This window comes from Hypanus sabinus, chromosome 7, assembly GCF_030144855.1.
Source record: "Hypanus sabinus isolate sHypSab1 chromosome 7, sHypSab1.hap1, whole genome shotgun sequence".
Taxonomy (NCBI): Eukaryota; Metazoa; Chordata; class Chondrichthyes; order Myliobatiformes; family Dasyatidae; genus Hypanus; species Hypanus sabinus.
Window position 1 is genome coordinate 173,209,042 of NC_082712.1, and position 18,007 is coordinate 173,227,048.

At 42.6% G+C, this 18,007-nt stretch overlaps 2 protein-coding genes across 8 annotated transcripts in view; both read left to right on the forward strand.

The window, feature by feature from the left end:
- Positions 1–13,912, forward strand: part of LOC132397404 (doublecortin domain-containing protein 1-like) — a 544,514-nt gene extending 530,602 nt beyond the window's left edge. For 6 of the 7 annotated variants that reach the window (XM_059976130.1, XM_059976133.1, XM_059976136.1 and 3 more), the window contains one exon: positions 884–3,925. Coding sequence is in view for 1 of the 7 variants with exons in the window: in XM_059976133.1 (XP_059832116.1) it covers positions 884–886 (3 nt within the window). In the remaining 6 variants the exon portion in view is untranslated. Of the gene's footprint in view, positions 1–883; positions 3,926–12,460 lie in introns of those variants that run through there. The other variant, XM_059976131.1, reaches the window with a different exon arrangement.
- Positions 13,913–13,954: 42 nt separating this feature from the next.
- LOC132397407 (proline-rich protein 36-like) overlaps positions 13,955–18,007 on the forward strand; it is a 28,366-nt gene continuing 24,313 nt past the window's right edge. Inside the window, exon 1 of the transcript XR_009513371.1 lies at positions 13,955–14,416. The gene's annotated coding sequence lies outside the window, so the exon portion shown is untranslated. The remainder of the gene's footprint in view (positions 14,417–18,007) is intronic.

An 18,007-nucleotide genomic window follows, 5' to 3' on the forward strand; every position in this document is an offset into this window, starting at 1 on the left:
CCCCTCATATTGCAAAGACATACCAGCCAGTGGGTTAATTTGTCATTGCAAATTGTCTTGTGATCAGGGTAGGGTTAAATAGGTGGGTGGCTGGGTGGTGCAACTGTTAGGCTGTAAGGGCCTGTTCTGCATTGTATTTCTAAATAAACAAAATAAATAAAAATAATTGGTCTGGACATGTTGGGTCATAGGTACCAATTACTGTTAAATTACTGTTAAATTACAATAAATATATAAAACAAATAGAGATAGAAATAAATAGTACAGAAAAGAGAGCAAAAGGATGAGGTAGTGTTCATGGACCATTCAGAAATCTGATGGCAGAAGAGAGGAAGCTGTTCCTAAAACATTGAGAGAGCATTGTCAGGCTTCTGTGTCTCCTCCCTGATGGTAGTAATGAGAAGAGGGCATGGTTTGGATGGTAAGGGTCCCTAATGATAGATGCTGCCTTCTTGAAGCATTATCTTTGAAGATGTCCTTAATGGTATGGAGGGTAGTGCCCACGATGGAGCTACATCCTATGCAGCTTTCGAATCCTGTACAATAGTCCCTCCATACCAGATGCTGATGCAACCAGTCAGAATGCTCTCCATGGTATATCTGTGGAAATTTGCTCAAGTCTTTGGTGACATACCAAATTTCCTTAAACTCTAAATGAAATTTTATAACAACTGAAAATATTATCACAAAGTACATTGAGGCATTGATGATGCCTGATGTACTGAGGCCCCTCCAACACTGTTTGCGTGTTGCTCAAGATTTCCAGCACCAGCAGAACCTCTTGTCTCCAGCCAACAATGTCTTCTGTAACAGGATTGAAAATAGTTCACATGATTTTTGTGTAACCAATTTCTATGGCATAACTCTACTTTCCTGATTGCAGTGAAGACTTTGGAGTTATCCTAATACAAATCCTAAAGCCCAACATTTCCTGATGAGAAAATGGATTTGTCAAATTGCAGTGGATTCTTGTTGTCAACCTTTTCAACTTCCCTTCATCTTCAAAGTGTCACCACAAGAGAATGAAGCTCCAAGAAGAACTGATGATGAAGGATGAATAATTCAAGAGGAATATCTGGAATCTTCATGTTGCCTGGTTTAATGAAGCAGTACCTGCAAAGACCGGTTGGGTGGGACGATTTTATTGGTATTGGGTTATTATTGTCACATGTACCAAGATACAGTGAAAAGCTTGTCTTGCATACTAGTCATACAGATCAGATCATTACACAGTGCTTTGAGGTAAAATAAAGTAAAACACTTAACAATGTATAATAAAGTGTAAAAGCTACCCAAAACGTGCAGTGCAGGTAAATAATAAAGTGCAAGATCATAATGAGATAGACTTTGAGGCCAAGAGTCCATCTTATCATATAAGTAGATGGCTGAAGTCCTTGGTCTGTGAGTTCACTGGGGAAATTAGAGGGCTGATGGGTCCAATGGAGGCGGAAGCCCGAAGGTGGTCCGTCCTGGAATTGGAGGGCTGTCCATGTGAATGAGTGGGAGGAAAGGGGCTTGCTTTGCTGTGATTATTTCTTCTGTTCAATGGGAGTTCAGTGAAACCCTTTCTCACTGCACCCCCTCTGAGATCTCCTGACCTCTGACTCTTTGACCAGATCTACTACCACAGCCACCTATTCTTCCTGGGAGCTTGTCTTCACTGCCTGTAGGAGTCCTTCTTCTCCAGGCCTTGACCTTTCCCACCCACCTAGCTTTACTTATCACCTTCCAGCTCGCCTCCTTCCTTCCCACCCCCCCACCTTTTCAGTTCGATATGTTGACTATTAATTTCCATAGACGCTGCCTGACCAGCTGAGTTCCTCCAACATTTTGTGTGTGTTGCTCAACATTTCCAGCATCTGCAGAATCTGTGTTTGTTTTTTTTTGTTGCTGTTGTTCTGCTGAACATTATGAGCATACTATGTTAGCATCTGAATGTGCAGTGACACTTGCTGGGTGCCCCAGTATATCTCTCGCTTGTGTTAGTTGTTATGCATTTCACTGTATGTTTTGATGTGATAAATTAACTAATCTGAATCAAGAGGTCCATTCTTAAGTCTGATAAGAGTGGGATAGAAGCAAGTGACTACCAAGTTAAGATTTGGTTAAATTTCAAAATAAGTAACTGGGAATTTATCAGAAGCAAAACCAAGAAAAGTCTTTCCCAACCAATAAAGCAATTAGTGGTCATTCTTTCAAACAACAACTGTAACTCAAAATCATAATACTGCAGATGTTTAAAAAGGCGGCATCCGTCGGTCTCAAGAGACCATGGATCTGCGCCTGGAGGGTGCAGGCCTGGGCAGGGTTGTATGGGAGACCGGCAGTTGCCCAAGCTGCAGGCCTTCCCCTCTCCACGCCACCGATGTTGTCCAAGGGAAGGGCACTAGGACCCAAGCAGCTTGGCACCGGTGTTGTCGCAGAGCAATGTGTTGTTAAGTGCCTTGCTCAAGGATACAAACACGCTGCCTCAGCTGAGGCTCGAACCAGTGAACTTCAGGTTACTAGTCTGATACCTTATCCGCTAGGCCACGCGCCAACACAGATGTAGTTGCAGATGTTTAAAAACTTGAAATAGCACAAAATGGTCCAAGTACTCAGCAGGTCAGGCAGCAGCTATAGAGAGAGAAATTAATTATAGAAGAAAGTTGTCAAAATGAAGTGTTAATTCTGCCTGAGCTGTGATTGCATCCAGCATTTTATGCTTCATTACACAAAATTGAATTCGTCCATATTGAACAGACAAGCACCCTTCCCCAGGCAGTTCCCACTGAATATATCAAGATATCCTACAAGCACAATGAAGCCTTTTCACCCCAATATTCCCTGCTGGCTCTTTGGAAACAAAAACTATTCTGTTGAATCCCATGTCTAATTCTCTCATACTTTGGACATACACTATTTCCTTCTCATACTGTTATTGAAATTTGCTATGGAATGTGTTTTGATTTCTTCTTCAGGCAATGTATCCTGAATTTTTAACCTCTCAGCTTGGCGTTTCTCCCTGTTTACCCTATCTAAATATATTTTCTGCCCTCCCACCAGGCAGAAGAATCAAAAGCCTGAAAGAGCATATTACCAGCCTCAAGGACAAATTCTATCCAGCTGTTATAAGACTATTGAATGGTCCCTCAGTATGATCAAATAGAACTTTGACCTCATAAGCACAGAGAACTCTGCAGATAAAGTAGCATCTATGGAGAGGAACAAAGAGTCAACATTTCAGAATTCTGACTTCTTCACCCTTGCTTTCCAGTCCTGCTGTAGGGTCTAGGCCAGAACATTCACTCTATTCCTTTCCATAGATGCTGCCTGACCTGCAAAGTTCCTCCAGCATTTTGTGTGCGTTACCCTTGACTACTCTGTGATGGGGTGGATATACATCTCTACCAAAGAAGGTGTAAGGTGCTCCTTCCCTCCACTAGCCTGCAGGTAGGTCACTCTTTAGAAAGGTATAGCGACTGCTTAGCCATCACCCCCTCCCATCAGGGTCACGTGAAGCCATAGAAGCAGGTGGTGCATGGTTGTATGAGCAGGTCATGTATATCACAAGTCCTGGTTATGCAACCACCTTCACCAGGCAGACAATCTCTGAAGGGTATTGGTAAAGGTTGGTGTCTTGTAAAGACACTGTCCAGAAGAAAGCAATGGCAAATACCTTCTGTGGAAGAACAATCATGGTCATGGAAAGACTATGATCACCCATGTCCTATGATATGTCACATAATGAATGAATGAACCCTTGACCACATAATCAAGCTTCTTGTGGTCTTACACCTTATTGTCTGCCTGCATTGCAAATTCTCTGTAACTGTAACACTTTATTCTGTCATGGCTTTCCTTTGTTGTACCTCAATACACCGATGATCTGTACAGATACCATGCAAAACAAACACGCATCTCATTACACATGAGAATAATAAAATAATTCCAATAATATATTGAATATTTTGATTTTCATTCTGCATAATTCCAGCATTTCTACGCTCCACAATGCTAAAGTCCTTTTACCCTCTACATCAGGAGTTCCCAACATGGGGACCGTAGAGCCCTTTGATAATGGTAGGGATCCATGGCATAAAAAAGGTTGGGAACCCTTGCTCTAGATGTTCCTGCTAATCTCCACACTGAGTGATAAGTATTCTCCCTAAAATGAGGCAATCCTCCAAATAGGACTGAATTGATTGAAAAAGCTCCATTGGGAGTGGACAGTAGAAGGGCTGAGGCTCTGAAATATCTAAGGAAGGGTTGAAATGGTAATTTGAATCTTAAGAAGTTATGGAATTAAGTGGTAATATTGTTTTAAATGGTTGCTGTGATACTCATGCAGGTTATACTGTAGGACAAGGAACAGTGCAGACCTTCCAATTCAAATTTATTTATTACGCGTTCATGAGCCATTTCCATTACCCTGGGGATGTGCTGGGGAGAGCCCACAAATGTCACCACACTTCCAACACCAATATAGCATGTCCACAACTCACTAACACTAACCTGTATATTTGTAGTCTGTGGGAGGAAACTGGAGCACCTGGAGGAAACCAATGAGGACACAGGAAGACTACTTACAAACAGCAGTGGGAATTGAACCCGAATCAGTGATCACTGATGCCGTAAAACAATTGTGCTAACCACTGCACTACTATGCCGCTTTCAGATTGACATAGAATGGGGACTGAAGTAGATGGTCTCTGAGTGCTCTTTGTTGAGGAAAATATTGGATAATTAAATCTAGACCTGACAACTACACGAATGCCAGCAGAAGACTAAGGTGGGTGTTGTGGTGAGGTGAGGGTCTTTGAGATAAAGAATGGGCAGGAACAGAAATTCAGAGTGAGGCTGAGTGAGAGGACGAGGTTGTAGGCTGTGCTGGATAGGTGGAGGAAGACCCACAAGGGGAAGTGACATCTAGTGGAAGAGGGATTAGGTCATTAAGTTGAGTCTTAAGGTGACAAAGCCCAGGATTCAAAAATCAAAGTAAATTAAATATCAAAGTACGTATATGTTATCCTACACAACCTTGAAATTCATTTACTTGCAGGCATCACAATAGAATAAAGAAATACAATAGAACTAATGAAAAAACGCTCACAATCAAGAATTAGCAAACAACCAAAGTACGAAAGAAGGCAAGCTACGCAAATATAAAAAAATAAATTAATTAATAAATAATACTGAGAACATAAATTAGAAATATAGAAACATAGAAAACCTACAGCACAATACAGGCCTTTTGGCCCACAATGCTGTGCTGAACATGTACTTACTTTAGAAATTACCTAGGGTTATCCATAGCTCACTATTGTTCTAAGCTTTGTGTACTTATCCAGGAGTCTCTTAAAAGACCCCATCATATCCACCTCCACCACCATTGCTGGCAGTCCATTCTACACACACCACTCTCTGTGTAAAAAAAGTTACCCCTGACATCTCCTCTGTACCTACTTCCAAGCACCTTAAAGCAGTGCCCTCTCGTGTCAGCCATTTCAGCCCTGGGGAAAAGCCTCTGACTATCCACATGATCAACGCCTTTCATCATATTGAAGTCATTGAATGTGAATCCATAGGTTGTGCAATTAGCCTAGTGTTGAGGTGAGTGAAATTATCCATGCTGGTACAGGAGCCTGATGGTTGAAGGGTAATAATGGTTCCTGTGCCCGATGATGGGGTGGGCCTAAGGCTCCAGTACTTCCCTTCCAATGGCCTGGCCATAAACTACCTGGGAACTTTCTGGAATTCTAACCCTATCTTCTTCCTCTTAAAGCCCACTTCTTTGAACAAGCATTTAAAAAAAATATTACCCCAGTCAGTGGCTTGGGATCAAATTTTACCTCCTTGGCTAAGAAGAGTCCTGGGATGTTTGATTTCATTAAAGATTAATTCCACAAAGTAGAAAGCCTGTAGACTCTAAATGTTATAGAGGGGGCTGGGGGATGAGCAATTGCTTTCTGGGATCCGTGTGCAAGTATCAAAGTGTCTCTGACACCATCGGTCAGGAGTTAAACAGCAAACTTCAAAGCTCAGTGGCATGTTTAGATGTAATTTCATATGAACTAGCCCGGGGGAGGCAGTGTGTACCTTAATCATAGACTAACTTAATTACTGGCTCATACTGGACAGTACAAATCTAAATGTGTTTATTTTAGATCAAGCCAGCTGCACTTAAATGTAAATAGAATGCATTTAAGAAACATTTGCAGGTGGATTTATGTCAGTAGACAGGGCTGAAACTGGACCACGTGATATCATGGAGGTCACGTCGCATTGCAAAGCAGTTTCACCAATGTAACGATCCAGGGCCTCCTCTTATGCCAAGATGAGGCCACCGTCAGGGTGGAGGAACAACACTTTGTATTCTGTCTGGGTACCCTCCAACGATGACATGAAAATCAATTTCTCCTTCCGGTGAACAAATTTCCCCCGCCTTCCTCTATTCCCTACTCTGACCTTTCTCTTCTTCTCACTCACCTATTACTTCCCCCAGGTCCCCTCCTCCTTCCCTTTCTCGTATTGTCCACTCTCCTCTCCTATCAAATTCTTTCTTCACCAGCTCTTGCGCTTTCCCACCCACCTGGCTTCACCTATCACCTTCTAGCTAACCTTTCACCCCTGCCTCCCGACTTTTTATTCAGGTGTCTTCCCCCTTCCTTCTCAGTCATGAAGAAGGGACTTGGCCCAAAATGTCAACGACTGTATTTACTCTTTTCCATAGATGCTGCCTTACTTACTGAGTTCATCCAGCATGTTGCGCGTAAAGAAATGGTCCCAGCTGGACAAACTTCACTAAACATAACTCTACAACACAGAAACAGGTCCATGCCAAGCTATTACATTGAACTACACTGGGACCATAGCCCTCCATATACTTCCAATCCATGTACCCAACCAAACTTCTTTAAATATTGCGATCGTACCTGCGTACACCACTTCCAGTGGCAGCTCATTCCATATTATCACCATCCACTGTGTGAAGAAGTTCCCCTTCAGTATTTCACATTTCACCTTTAACCTCTGACCTCTAGTTCTTCACACAACCTCAGTGGAAAAATGCCTGCTTGAATCTACCTTATCTCTATCCCTCATAATTTTGTATACATTTGTCAAATCCCTCCTCATTCTCCTATACCCCAGGGAATAAAGTCTTAATCTATTCAGCCTTTCCCTATAACTCAGATAATACTTATCTTCTCTCTCTTAAAACCCACATCTCTGATAATGTAGTTGTCAAAATATTACCTCACAGATGGTTTCAGATCAAAGTTTACAACCTTAGAATAGTCTTGATATTTTTTTTCTTGATTAGTCAGCGCATCAAAGGCTACAGGGAAAAAGCAGAGGAACTGGATTGAGAGGGATAATGTATCAGCCACGATAGAATTTCCTCTACTGCCCATTATGCTGCTGGCATTTAGGGCAGCAACGTAGATCCTTTGTCGCAGGCAGTGTTCACGGCTTCCTTCATCATGTCAGTAGCTTCCTCCCTGTTTTCACTACTGTCAGTTGTGCAAGTCCCGGATGGAGACTCAGGAATACCGTCACACTCAGATGCAGAAGGATTCTTCATTGCCATTTCTGTGACAATTTTATTTTATCAGTCAGGGTTGTTAGTCCTGAGCTGAACCCCCAAGCCTGGAGGACCGGTGGACCACTCTTAGTCTGGCCTCTACCCTTTGACCTATTTGGCAAGGGTGACCCTACAAAGGGCCAAAGTATAAAGCCCTGATCTCAGCCAACATAGCTCTCCGGGCTATGAAGCATGCAAGCCTCCAAACCATAGCAAGGTTGTGGTCCTCCTGGAGGGAAAGAATGGTGGGGCAGACTCAATGGACTGAATAGCCTAATTCTGCTCCTTTGCCTTATGGTTTGGTTTCATTAAATATTTCATTTAGATTAGATTTATTTATCAGAGGGGCTTTGGAACATACGGTGAGATGTAACCAACACAACCTAAGGACATGCTGGGGGCAGCCTACAACATAATAATGATCAGCATATTGAAAGTTTCCTTCTTGGACACCTACCATGGCAAAAAGAGTTGACTGCAGCTACTCCTCGGAGCTTCATTGTTGTTTTGATTCCAGTTGATTAATAGCTTGCTGACTGAACAGAACAAAGTTGGTCTAAACACATTTATAGTGCATTGCAGCAAACCACAAGTGGTTTATTGGTACTGAATATGTAAAAGCTTCATCAAAGAAAGAGAGTGAAATTGAACAGGTGCACATCTATAAAGTGTTTACACTTTATTAGATACAGCTGCAGATGTGCTCATTGATGCAAATATTTAATCAGCCAGTCGAGTGGCAGCAATTCCATGCATAAAAGCATGCAGACATGGTCAAGAGGTCCACATGTTGTTCAGACCAAACATCAGAATACTGAAGAAATGTGAGCTAAGTGGCTGTGTCCACTGGTGCCAGATGGGGTGGTTCAAGTATCTCAGAAACTGCTGATCTCCTGGGATTTTCATGCACAACAGTCTCTAGAGCTTACAGAGAATGGTGGGAGAAAAACTTCCAGTGAGCATTATTTCTGTGGGTTAAAAGACCTTTTTTAATGAGAAACCATGAATTGTAAACACAAGAAAATCTGCAGATGCTGGAAATCCAGAGCAACACACACAAAATGCTGGAGTTCAGCAGGACAGGCAGCATCTATGGAAATGAATATACAGTAAGAGGCCAAGACCCTTCTTCAAGACTGGAAAGGAAGGGGAAGATGCCAGAATAACAAAAAATGGCAGGAGGAGTGAAGGAAGATAGCTAGAAGGTGATGGGTGAAGCCAGGTGGGTAGGACAGGTAAAGGGCTGGACAGGAAGGAATCTGAGAGTACAGAAGAGTGGACCATAAGAGAAAGGGAAAGATGAGGGAAACCGAGGGAAGTGATAGTCAGATGAGAAGGGGTTAGAGGTGAGATTTCAGAGGAGAAAAGCTAGAATGGTTCAAGTTGACAGTAACTCAAATAACTAAACGTTACAACAGTGATGTGCAGATGCATGACAACAGATTGAACCTCGAAGTGGATGGGCTGCAGCAGCAGAAGACCATGAACATACACTCAGTGGCCAATTGATTAGGTACAGAAGGAGATCAAGTGTCCACTGAGTGTATATGCATGGATATGTTCATCCTGCAGTCCATTTCCACATGGTCTCTCTGACCTCTGTGCTGTTTTACCAATGGCATGAGAGAGCAAGTGATTGTTTAGGTTTCAACTCCTCTTTGGCTACTTCCTAAAAACACTGCATCTCAAACTTACTGCTCAGTAAAATGCATGGCTTGATTTATTCAAAATGGATAGGGATTCTATGAGCTGTCGGTACATTTTAAAGATATTTACTGAATAACTCATTAACACTTTTGACACGGCTCGTCATTGATGTCTAACTCGCTATCATGAGTTCTAATTTTATAAACAAATATTCTAAAATTCCTTCCTCCGCAATGTGTCCAGCTGGGTGAAATACTTGTTTCGAAGTAGAAAGCTCAGCTGTCAATATGTGTCCAGGAAAATTTTGAAAGGGATGGATAAGATAGAAGTAGGAAAGTTGTTTCTATTGGTAGATGAGACTAGAACTAGAGGACATTGCCTCAAGATTCAGGGGAGAAGATTTAGGATGGAGATGAGGAGAAACTGTTCGTCCAGAAAATGGTGAATCTGTGGAATTTTCTGCCCAGGGAAGTAGTTGAGGCTTCTTCACTAAATATATTTAAGATACAGTTAGATAGATTTTTACGTAGTAGGGGAATTAAGTATTATGGGGAAAATGCAGGTAGATGGAGCTGAGTTTACAGACAGATCGGCCATGATCTTATTGAATGGTGGGGCAGGTTTGATGGGCCAGATGGTCTACTCCAGCTCCTATTTCTTATGTTTTTATTCTTATGGAATCTTACCAATTTTAGGACAATCCATTCCATTTAGGTTGATATTAAATTAGTATTTCTTTACGCAAACACGAGGAAACTGCAAGTGATGGAAATTCAAGCAACACACACAAAATGTTGGTGGAACGCAGCAGGCCAGGCAGCATCAATAAGGGGAAGCACTGTTGACGTTTCAGGCCAAGACCTTTTGTCAGGACTAACTGAAAGAAGTTAGGTAGTGTTCATGGGAAAGAACTAAAAGGAGGGGGAGGAATGAAGCTAAGAGCTGGAAAGTTGATCGGCAAAAAGAATACACAGCCGGAGAAGGGAGAGGATTATGGGACAGGAAGCCTAGGGAGAAAGAAAGGGGGAAGGGAGCACCAGAGGGAGAAAGAGAGGAAGCGAGGAGTGATTGTGAGAGGGACAGAGAGAGAGAAAAGAAGAAAAAAAGGATAACTAAATAAATAGATAGATAGCTAAATAAGGGATGGGGTAAGAAGGGGAAGGGGACATTAACAGAAGTTAGAGAAATCAATGTTCATGCCATCAGGATGGAGGCTACCCAGAACGAATATAAGGTGTTGTTCCTCCACCCTGAGTGTGGCTTCATCTTGACAGTAGACATATCAGAATGGGAATGGGATGTGGAATTGGAATGTGTGGCCACTGGGATATCCTGCTTTCTCTGGCGGAAAGAGTGTAGGTGTTCAGTGAAATGGTCTCCCAGTCTGCATTGGGTCTCACCAATATATATAAGGCTGCAATGGGAGCACCAGATGCACCAGCCAACTTATAGGTGGTGAGGGAGGAAGTGTAAGGGCAGGTATAGATATTAGTTCTGCTTACAAGGATAAGTGCCAGGAGGGAGATCGGTGGGAAGGGATTGGGAGGGACAAATGGACAAGGGAGTTGCGTAGGGAGCGATCCCTTGAATTCCATTGAAGGAGTTCAATTCAAGTTTAATTGCCATTCAACCATACACAAATACAGCCAAACGAGGCAGCGTTACTCGGGGATCAAGGAGCAAACCACAGTACTAAGTCACACACAGTACAAAGCACACATCGTATGCATAAGATGGAAAGACACAGCCAGTCAATAACTGAGGCTAATCTCAACTCATCCAATGCCACCAAAATCTGCAAATGACCGCAACGCAGCTTGTCTTCTGCCGAGCAAACACTGGGGCACCAACTCTGCACCAACTCCAGCTGAGATGCTACGCCACATCACCCCGTGTCACTGGCCCTAACGGTAAACTGAACAAAGATATCACTGTACATAAACACTCAACATCAGGAATTGATTGTGGACCTCAAGAAGAGGTAGTCAAGGGAACTCACATCACCAATCCTCATTGAGGGGTCAGAGGTGGAAAAGGTGAGTAGTTTCAAGTCCCCAAGTGTCAACATCTCTGTAGATCTACCCTAGACCCAACACACTGATGAAATTACAAAGAAGCAATGACAGTGGCTATATTTCATTAGGCATTTGAGTAAATTGGTATGTCACCAAAGACACTCACAAATCTCTACAGATGTACGTGGAGAGCATTCTAACTGGTTGCATCATTGTCTGGTATGGACGGGCCACTGCACAGGTTTGGAAAAAGCTGTTTGAAGTTGTAAATTCAGTCAGCTGCATCATAGGCTCTAGCCCTCACAGCATCCAGGACACCTTCAAAGAATGATGCCTCAGAAAAGTGGCACCCTTCGTTAGGGACCCCCATCACCCAGGACATGCCCTCTTCTCATGGCTACCATCAAGGTACAGGAGCCTGAAGACACACACTCAATGATGCAGGAACATCTTCTTCCCCTCTGTCATCAGATTTCTGAATGGATAATGAACCCATGAACACTACCTCACTATTTTTCCTCTCTTTTTGCACTACTTATTTAATTTAACTTTTCTATATATATACTAATTGGATAGATAGTTTTTATTACTATGCTTTGCAATGCACTGATGCCAAAACAATTGTGACATAAGCCAGTAATAATAAACTGAGAAGCAACCAATGTGTGTAAAAGAAGACAAATTGAGCAAATAAAAAAAATTGAGAACGTGAGTTATAGGGACCTTGAAATTGAGTCTTTAGGTTGTGGAATCAGTTCAGAATTGATGGGAGTGAAGTTATTCATGCCAGTTCAGGAGCCTGCTGGTTGAAGGGCAATAACATTTTTTGAACCTGGTGATGTAGGACCTGAGATTTCAATACCTCCTGCCCTACGGTAGTAAATTGTTTAGAATTGATGGTAGTCCTCAATTCTACATGTGAATCGATAATTTTGGTTACTTTCCCCTTGTATATGTTTCTCTGACATTAAATGTACCTTTGAAACTTTTGAACAGCATTCTCACATAAGCATCCTTCTTCTCCAGATGTGTAAGGACGGTGTGTAGAGATGTGGCTATTGCGTCACCTGTCAATGGCTTGTGTTGGTGGGCAAACTGTAGGGGTCCAGTGTAGGTGGTAGCAGGCTGCAGATGTAGTCCTTGACCAGCCTGTCAAAGCACTTGCTTAATATTGAGGTGAGTGTGACAGGACGCCAGTCACTCAGACACATTATCTTCTTCTTTTTATGTACAGGAACAATGGTGGATGTTTTGAAGGGCACCCTACACTGGGAGAGGGAGAGATTAAAAATGTCTGTAAACACAACTGCCAGTTGTGCCGTTCACATCATGAGTACCCACCCTGGGATGCTGTCTGGTCCTGCAGCCTCGTGACTGTCCACTCGTTGGAAACATCTGCGTACTTCGGCCTCAGAGATGACCAAGCTGCAGGTCACATCAGTGGCTCTCCTCAAGGGCTCAGTGTTGGCAACATCGAATTGAGTGTAAAAAAAAAGATTAGCTCATCTGGGAGAGAGGCAGCAATGTTAGAAACTCCACTGCATTTAGCTTTGAAGTCTGCGATGGTGTGCAGACCTTGCCATCAGCTGCGTGTGTCGTTGGTGGAGAGTTGTGTCTAGATCTTGAGAGCCACGAAACAAAAAAAACGATGGAATCTGTTCAAAAAAATCATCTACACCTATTCCCACGCATAAATAAACAAAAAGCTCAAACAACAACAGGAACATTACCCCCTCCCCTGACACAAAAAACAAATTGCACAAATCGCAACAAGAAAGAGTGGGTGAAAACACAGAAAATAAAACACAAAACTGAAACAGTCCACAGATGTATATATATTGATGTATTTATTATAACCATGTACACTGTTTGCTCTTTGAGCAAGGAATATCATTGCTCCCTGCTGAACGTGATGATAAATCATCAGAATCTGAATAATGTGCTGGAGAGCAATTTCTTTGTATGGCTTTCATTGAAATGATTCCTTTTGTCAAACTCATAGAATGTAGAGTGTACAATTGGCTAACATTTTCAAAGGTGTGAATGCATATTAATGGCCACTCTACCTAGTCACTTTGTCATCACCTTGTCTGTTTAAGATTCCTTCTTTTTTTCTATAGGTAAGGGTTTGGAAAATAGTCCAATGTCCCAGTGACATGAGCTCGGGCAAACTCTGTTGGCCATATCCTAATGATATTAAAGACTATTCGACCCCCATTCCTCTTCTTGTTGCCCGATCTTTATTCTGATTTTGATGCTGGAATTCGTTGTGGCGTCCAAGTCATTGGGTATATTTGAGGCGGTGGTTGATAGATTCTTGATTGGTCAGGGCATGAGGGGCTACAGGGAGATGGCAAGAGATCTGGGCTGAGGGGGAAATGGATCAGCCATGATGAAATGGCAGAGCAGACTCGATGGGCCAAATGGCCTAATTCTGCTCCTATATCTAGTGCTTCTAGTACAAGTTCAGCTTTGAGCAGCTGGTAACAGAGAGGACTCTGTTCAAACCAGACCACCCACCACAGTGCAGTTCATCTCATTCTGGGCTGCATGCAATTACCAGCAGGATTTATATTCTATGTGAAATTGAACTTTGAGGTTTAACGGGATAATTGTTTACACATGAGCCTACCTAGCTAACTGCAGATCAAAGGCACCTCTGATCTGTGGTACGTCTTTTTGTGTTTGGCTTCTTATTTTTCTTTCAGTATTAACATTGGCTGCGGAACGTTGTTAAATTTTAATCAATGGCTGGATTGATCAAAACCCTTTCCCTGGGAGTGGATTGTAAACAAAATGCAAAATACCAGCAAACTCTCATTCATTCCCATGTCTAATATACCAGTTTGAGCAGAGCGAGGTGCCCAAAAGTTTTGCAGCGATCTCCTTTCTGTTGTATAGTGAAGATGTTGGAATAGTAAGGTGACCATAAGACTATAAGGCTATAACCAGCGCACCAATTGTGAGTTGGAGAGCTACGAGATAGGAGGCGGCGCAGGCCCGGGAGCGAAGTTTAAAAGGGGAAAGTTTTGCAGGAACTCGGCTTTAACTGGAGCACCAATCGTGTGCTGGAGAGCAGGGAAGGCTCAGGCTTAAAAGGGAGACACTGCCCAGCAGAGCGGTCATCGATGGAGTGGTCTGAGTCAGAGTGGTAGGGCTTTGGCTCATTTGGGTTTCTGGAGGTAAGGTGGTAAGTGGACTTTGATTTTTCCTTGTATTTTTTGAGGAATAGAGTGCATGTCTGTAGGGTTAGTGCTTTGCTTTGGGTGTCAGATGTGGGAATCCTGGGAATCTTTCAGTCTGCCATCTATGCCAGGTGCACCAGGATGCAGCTCCTGAGAGACTGTGTTAGGGATCTGGAGCTGTGGCTTGATGACCTACAGCTTATTAGGGAAAGTGATTGAGATAGACAGGAGCAACAAGGAGTTAGTCACCCCGAGGCGGCAGGAGTTAGACAAGTGGGTGACAGGGAAGGGAAGGGAAGGGAAGAGCTCAGATAGTAGAGAACACCCCTGTGGCCATTCCCCTCTGTAACTGTTATCTCATTTTGAATGCTGTTGAGGAGGGTGACCTGATAGAGGACGACCACGGCGATCGGCACTAAGCCTGGTTCCATGGAGCAGAAGGGAAAGAAAAAGATGAGGAATGTGGTGGCCTAGGGGATTCCATAGTGAGGGGAACAGATAGGAGGTTCTGTCAGCCTGATAGAGTTACCTGCATGGTGTGTTGCCTCCCAGGTGCCAGGGTATGAGATGTCTTATATCGGGTGCAGAGTATTCTGAAGGGAGAGGGTGAACAGTCAGAAGTCTTGGTACACATTGGTACAAATGACATAGGTAGAAAAAGGGAAGAGGTCCTGAAGAGAGAATTCAGGGAGTTGGGTAGGAAACTGAAAAGCAGAACTTCCAGGGTAGTAATCTTGGGACTGCTGCCAGTGCCACGTACTAATGAGTACAAGAATATTACGATCAGGCATATTAATGTGTGACTGAGAGACTGGTATAGGGGGCAGGGCTTCAGTTTCCTGGATCATTGGGGAGGTATGACCTGTACAAAAAGCATGGGTTACACCTGAATCCAAAGGGGTCCAATATCCTCACAGGCAGGTTTAATGCAGCTGTTAGGGAGGGTTTAAACTAATTTGGTAGGGGCATGGGAACAGGAGTGATAGGGCTAAGGAAGGAGAAAACAAAAATAAATCAAAGATAGCATGCAACAGAGATGATAGAAAGGACAGGCAGGAGATGAGGCTTAGTCACAACCAATGGGATGATTTACAGGGCAATAGAGGCATGGTGCAGTTAAAACAGAAAGCAACAAATACTGGACTGAAAGTGTTGTATTTGAATGCATGCAGCATAAGAAATAAAACTACCTCTTGAAATCCAGCTACAGATTGGCAAGTGTGACGTTGTGGCCATCTCTGAAACTTGGCTAAAGATGGTTGCCATTGGGAACTGAACATCCAAGGATATACGATGTATCAGAAAGATAGGTTAGTAGGCCGAGGAGGTGGTGTGGCCCTGTGTATAAGAAATAACATTAAATCATTAGAAAGGGATGACATAGGATCAGAAGGTGTAGAGTCTCTATTGGTTGAGTTAAGAAATAGCAAGAGTAGAAGGACCTGAATGGCAATTGTATACAGGCCTCCAAATAGCAGCCAGGATGTGAATTACAAATTACAGCAGGAAATAGAAAATGAGTGTCAGAAGGACAACGTCATGATAATCGTTGGGCATTTTAACATGAAAGTGGGTTGGGAAATCCAGGCCAGTACTGGACCTCAAGAGAGAGAATTTGTAGACTATCTAAGCAATATCTTTTTAGAGCAGCTTGTTGTTGAACCCACTAGGCTGTGTTAGATTGGCTGTTGTGCAATGATACGGAAGTGATAAGAGAGCTTTAGGTTAAGGAACCCTTGGGGAACAGTGATCGCAATATGATCGAGTTTACTTTGAAATTTGAGAAGAGAAACCTAAATTCCAACGACTCGGTATTTCAGTGAAATAAAGGAAATTATAATGGCATGAGAGGGGAACTGGCCAAAGTTGACTGGAAAGGAACACTAGCAGGAAGGACAATTGCTGCAGAGCAGCAATGGCTGGAGTTTCTGTGAAAAACGAAGGAAGTGCAAGACAGATATATTCCAAATAAGAACAAATTTTCAAATGGAAGAAGGACACTACCATGTCTGACAAGTGAAGTCAGAGCTAAAATAAAAGTAAAAGAGTACAAGGAAGCCAAAGCTAGTGGGAAGATAGAGGATTGGGAAGCTTTTAAAAACTTGCAGAAGGAAACTAAGAAGGTCATTAGGAAGGAAAAGATGAATTATGAGAGGAAGCTGGTGACTAATATCAAAGAAGATGCTAAAAGCTTTAAGAAAGGAGTGAGGCAGAAGAAAGGAAACTATAGGCCAGTTAGTCTGACCTCAGTGGTTGGGAAGATGTTGGAGTCGATTATTTAGGATGAGATATCAGAGTACTTGGAGGCACATGATAAAATAGGCTGTAGTCAGCATGGTTCCCTCAAGAAAAAAATCTTGCCTGACAAATCTATAAGAATTTTTTGCAGAAACAACTAACAGGGTAGACAAAAGAAAATTGGTTGATGTTGTATATTTTCAGAAAGCCTGTGATAAGTTGCCACATGTGAGGCTATTTAGCAAGTTATGAGCCCATGGTATTACAGGAAGATTCTAGCATGGATAAAGCAGTGGCTGATTGGTAGGAGGCAAGGAGTTTGAGTAAAAGGAGCCTTTTCTGACTGGCTGACTGTGACCAGTGGTGTTCCGCAGGGCTCTGTGTTCACTTCTCATTCTTCTTACATTATATGTCAATGATTTTGATGATAGAATTGTTGGATTTGTTGCAAAGTTTGCATACGATATGAAGATAGGTGGACGGGCAGATGGTTTTAAGGAAGTAGAGAGGCTACAGAAGGACTTAAACAGATGAGGAGAATGGGCAAAGAAATTGCAGATGGAATACAATGTTGGAAAGAGTATGGTCATGCACTTTGGTAGAAAACATGAAAGGGCTTACTATTCTCTAAATGGAGAGAAAATACAAAAAAAAACTGAGGTGCAAAGGGACTTGGGAGTCTGTGTGCAGTATTCCCTACAGGTTAATTTGCAGGTTGAGTCTATAGTGAGGGGGAAAAATGCAATATTAGCATTTATTTTGAGGTCTAGAATATAAAAGCAAGGATGTAATGCTGAGTCTTTATAAAACACCAGTGAGGCCTCATTTGGAGTATCGCGAGCAGGTTTGGGACATTTACCTTAGAAAGTCTGTGCTGAAACTGAAGAGTGTTTAAAGGAGCTTCACAAAAATGTTTGCAGAATTGAATGATTGTCATATGAAAGGTGTCTGATGGCTCTAGGCCTGTATTCACTAGAATTCTGAAAAATGAGGGATGATCTCATTGAAACCTATCAAATGGTGAAATACCTTGATAGAGTGGACGTGGAAAGGATGTTTTCTATGATGGGAGAGTAAGATCAGAGGACATAGCCTCGGAATAGAGGTACGTCCTTTTAGAACGGAGATGAGGAGGGATCTCTTTAGCTAGAAAGTGGTAAATCCGTGGAATTCTTTGCCACAGGCAGCTGCGGAGGCTTTATGAATATTTAAGGCAGAGTTTGATAGATTCTTGATCAGTCTTGATTAGGGTTAGGGTTAGGGTCAGGGCATGAAGGGATATGGGGAGAAGCCAGGAGATTGGGGCTGAGAGGAAAATTGATCAGCAATGATGAAATGGCGGAGCAGATTTGATGGGC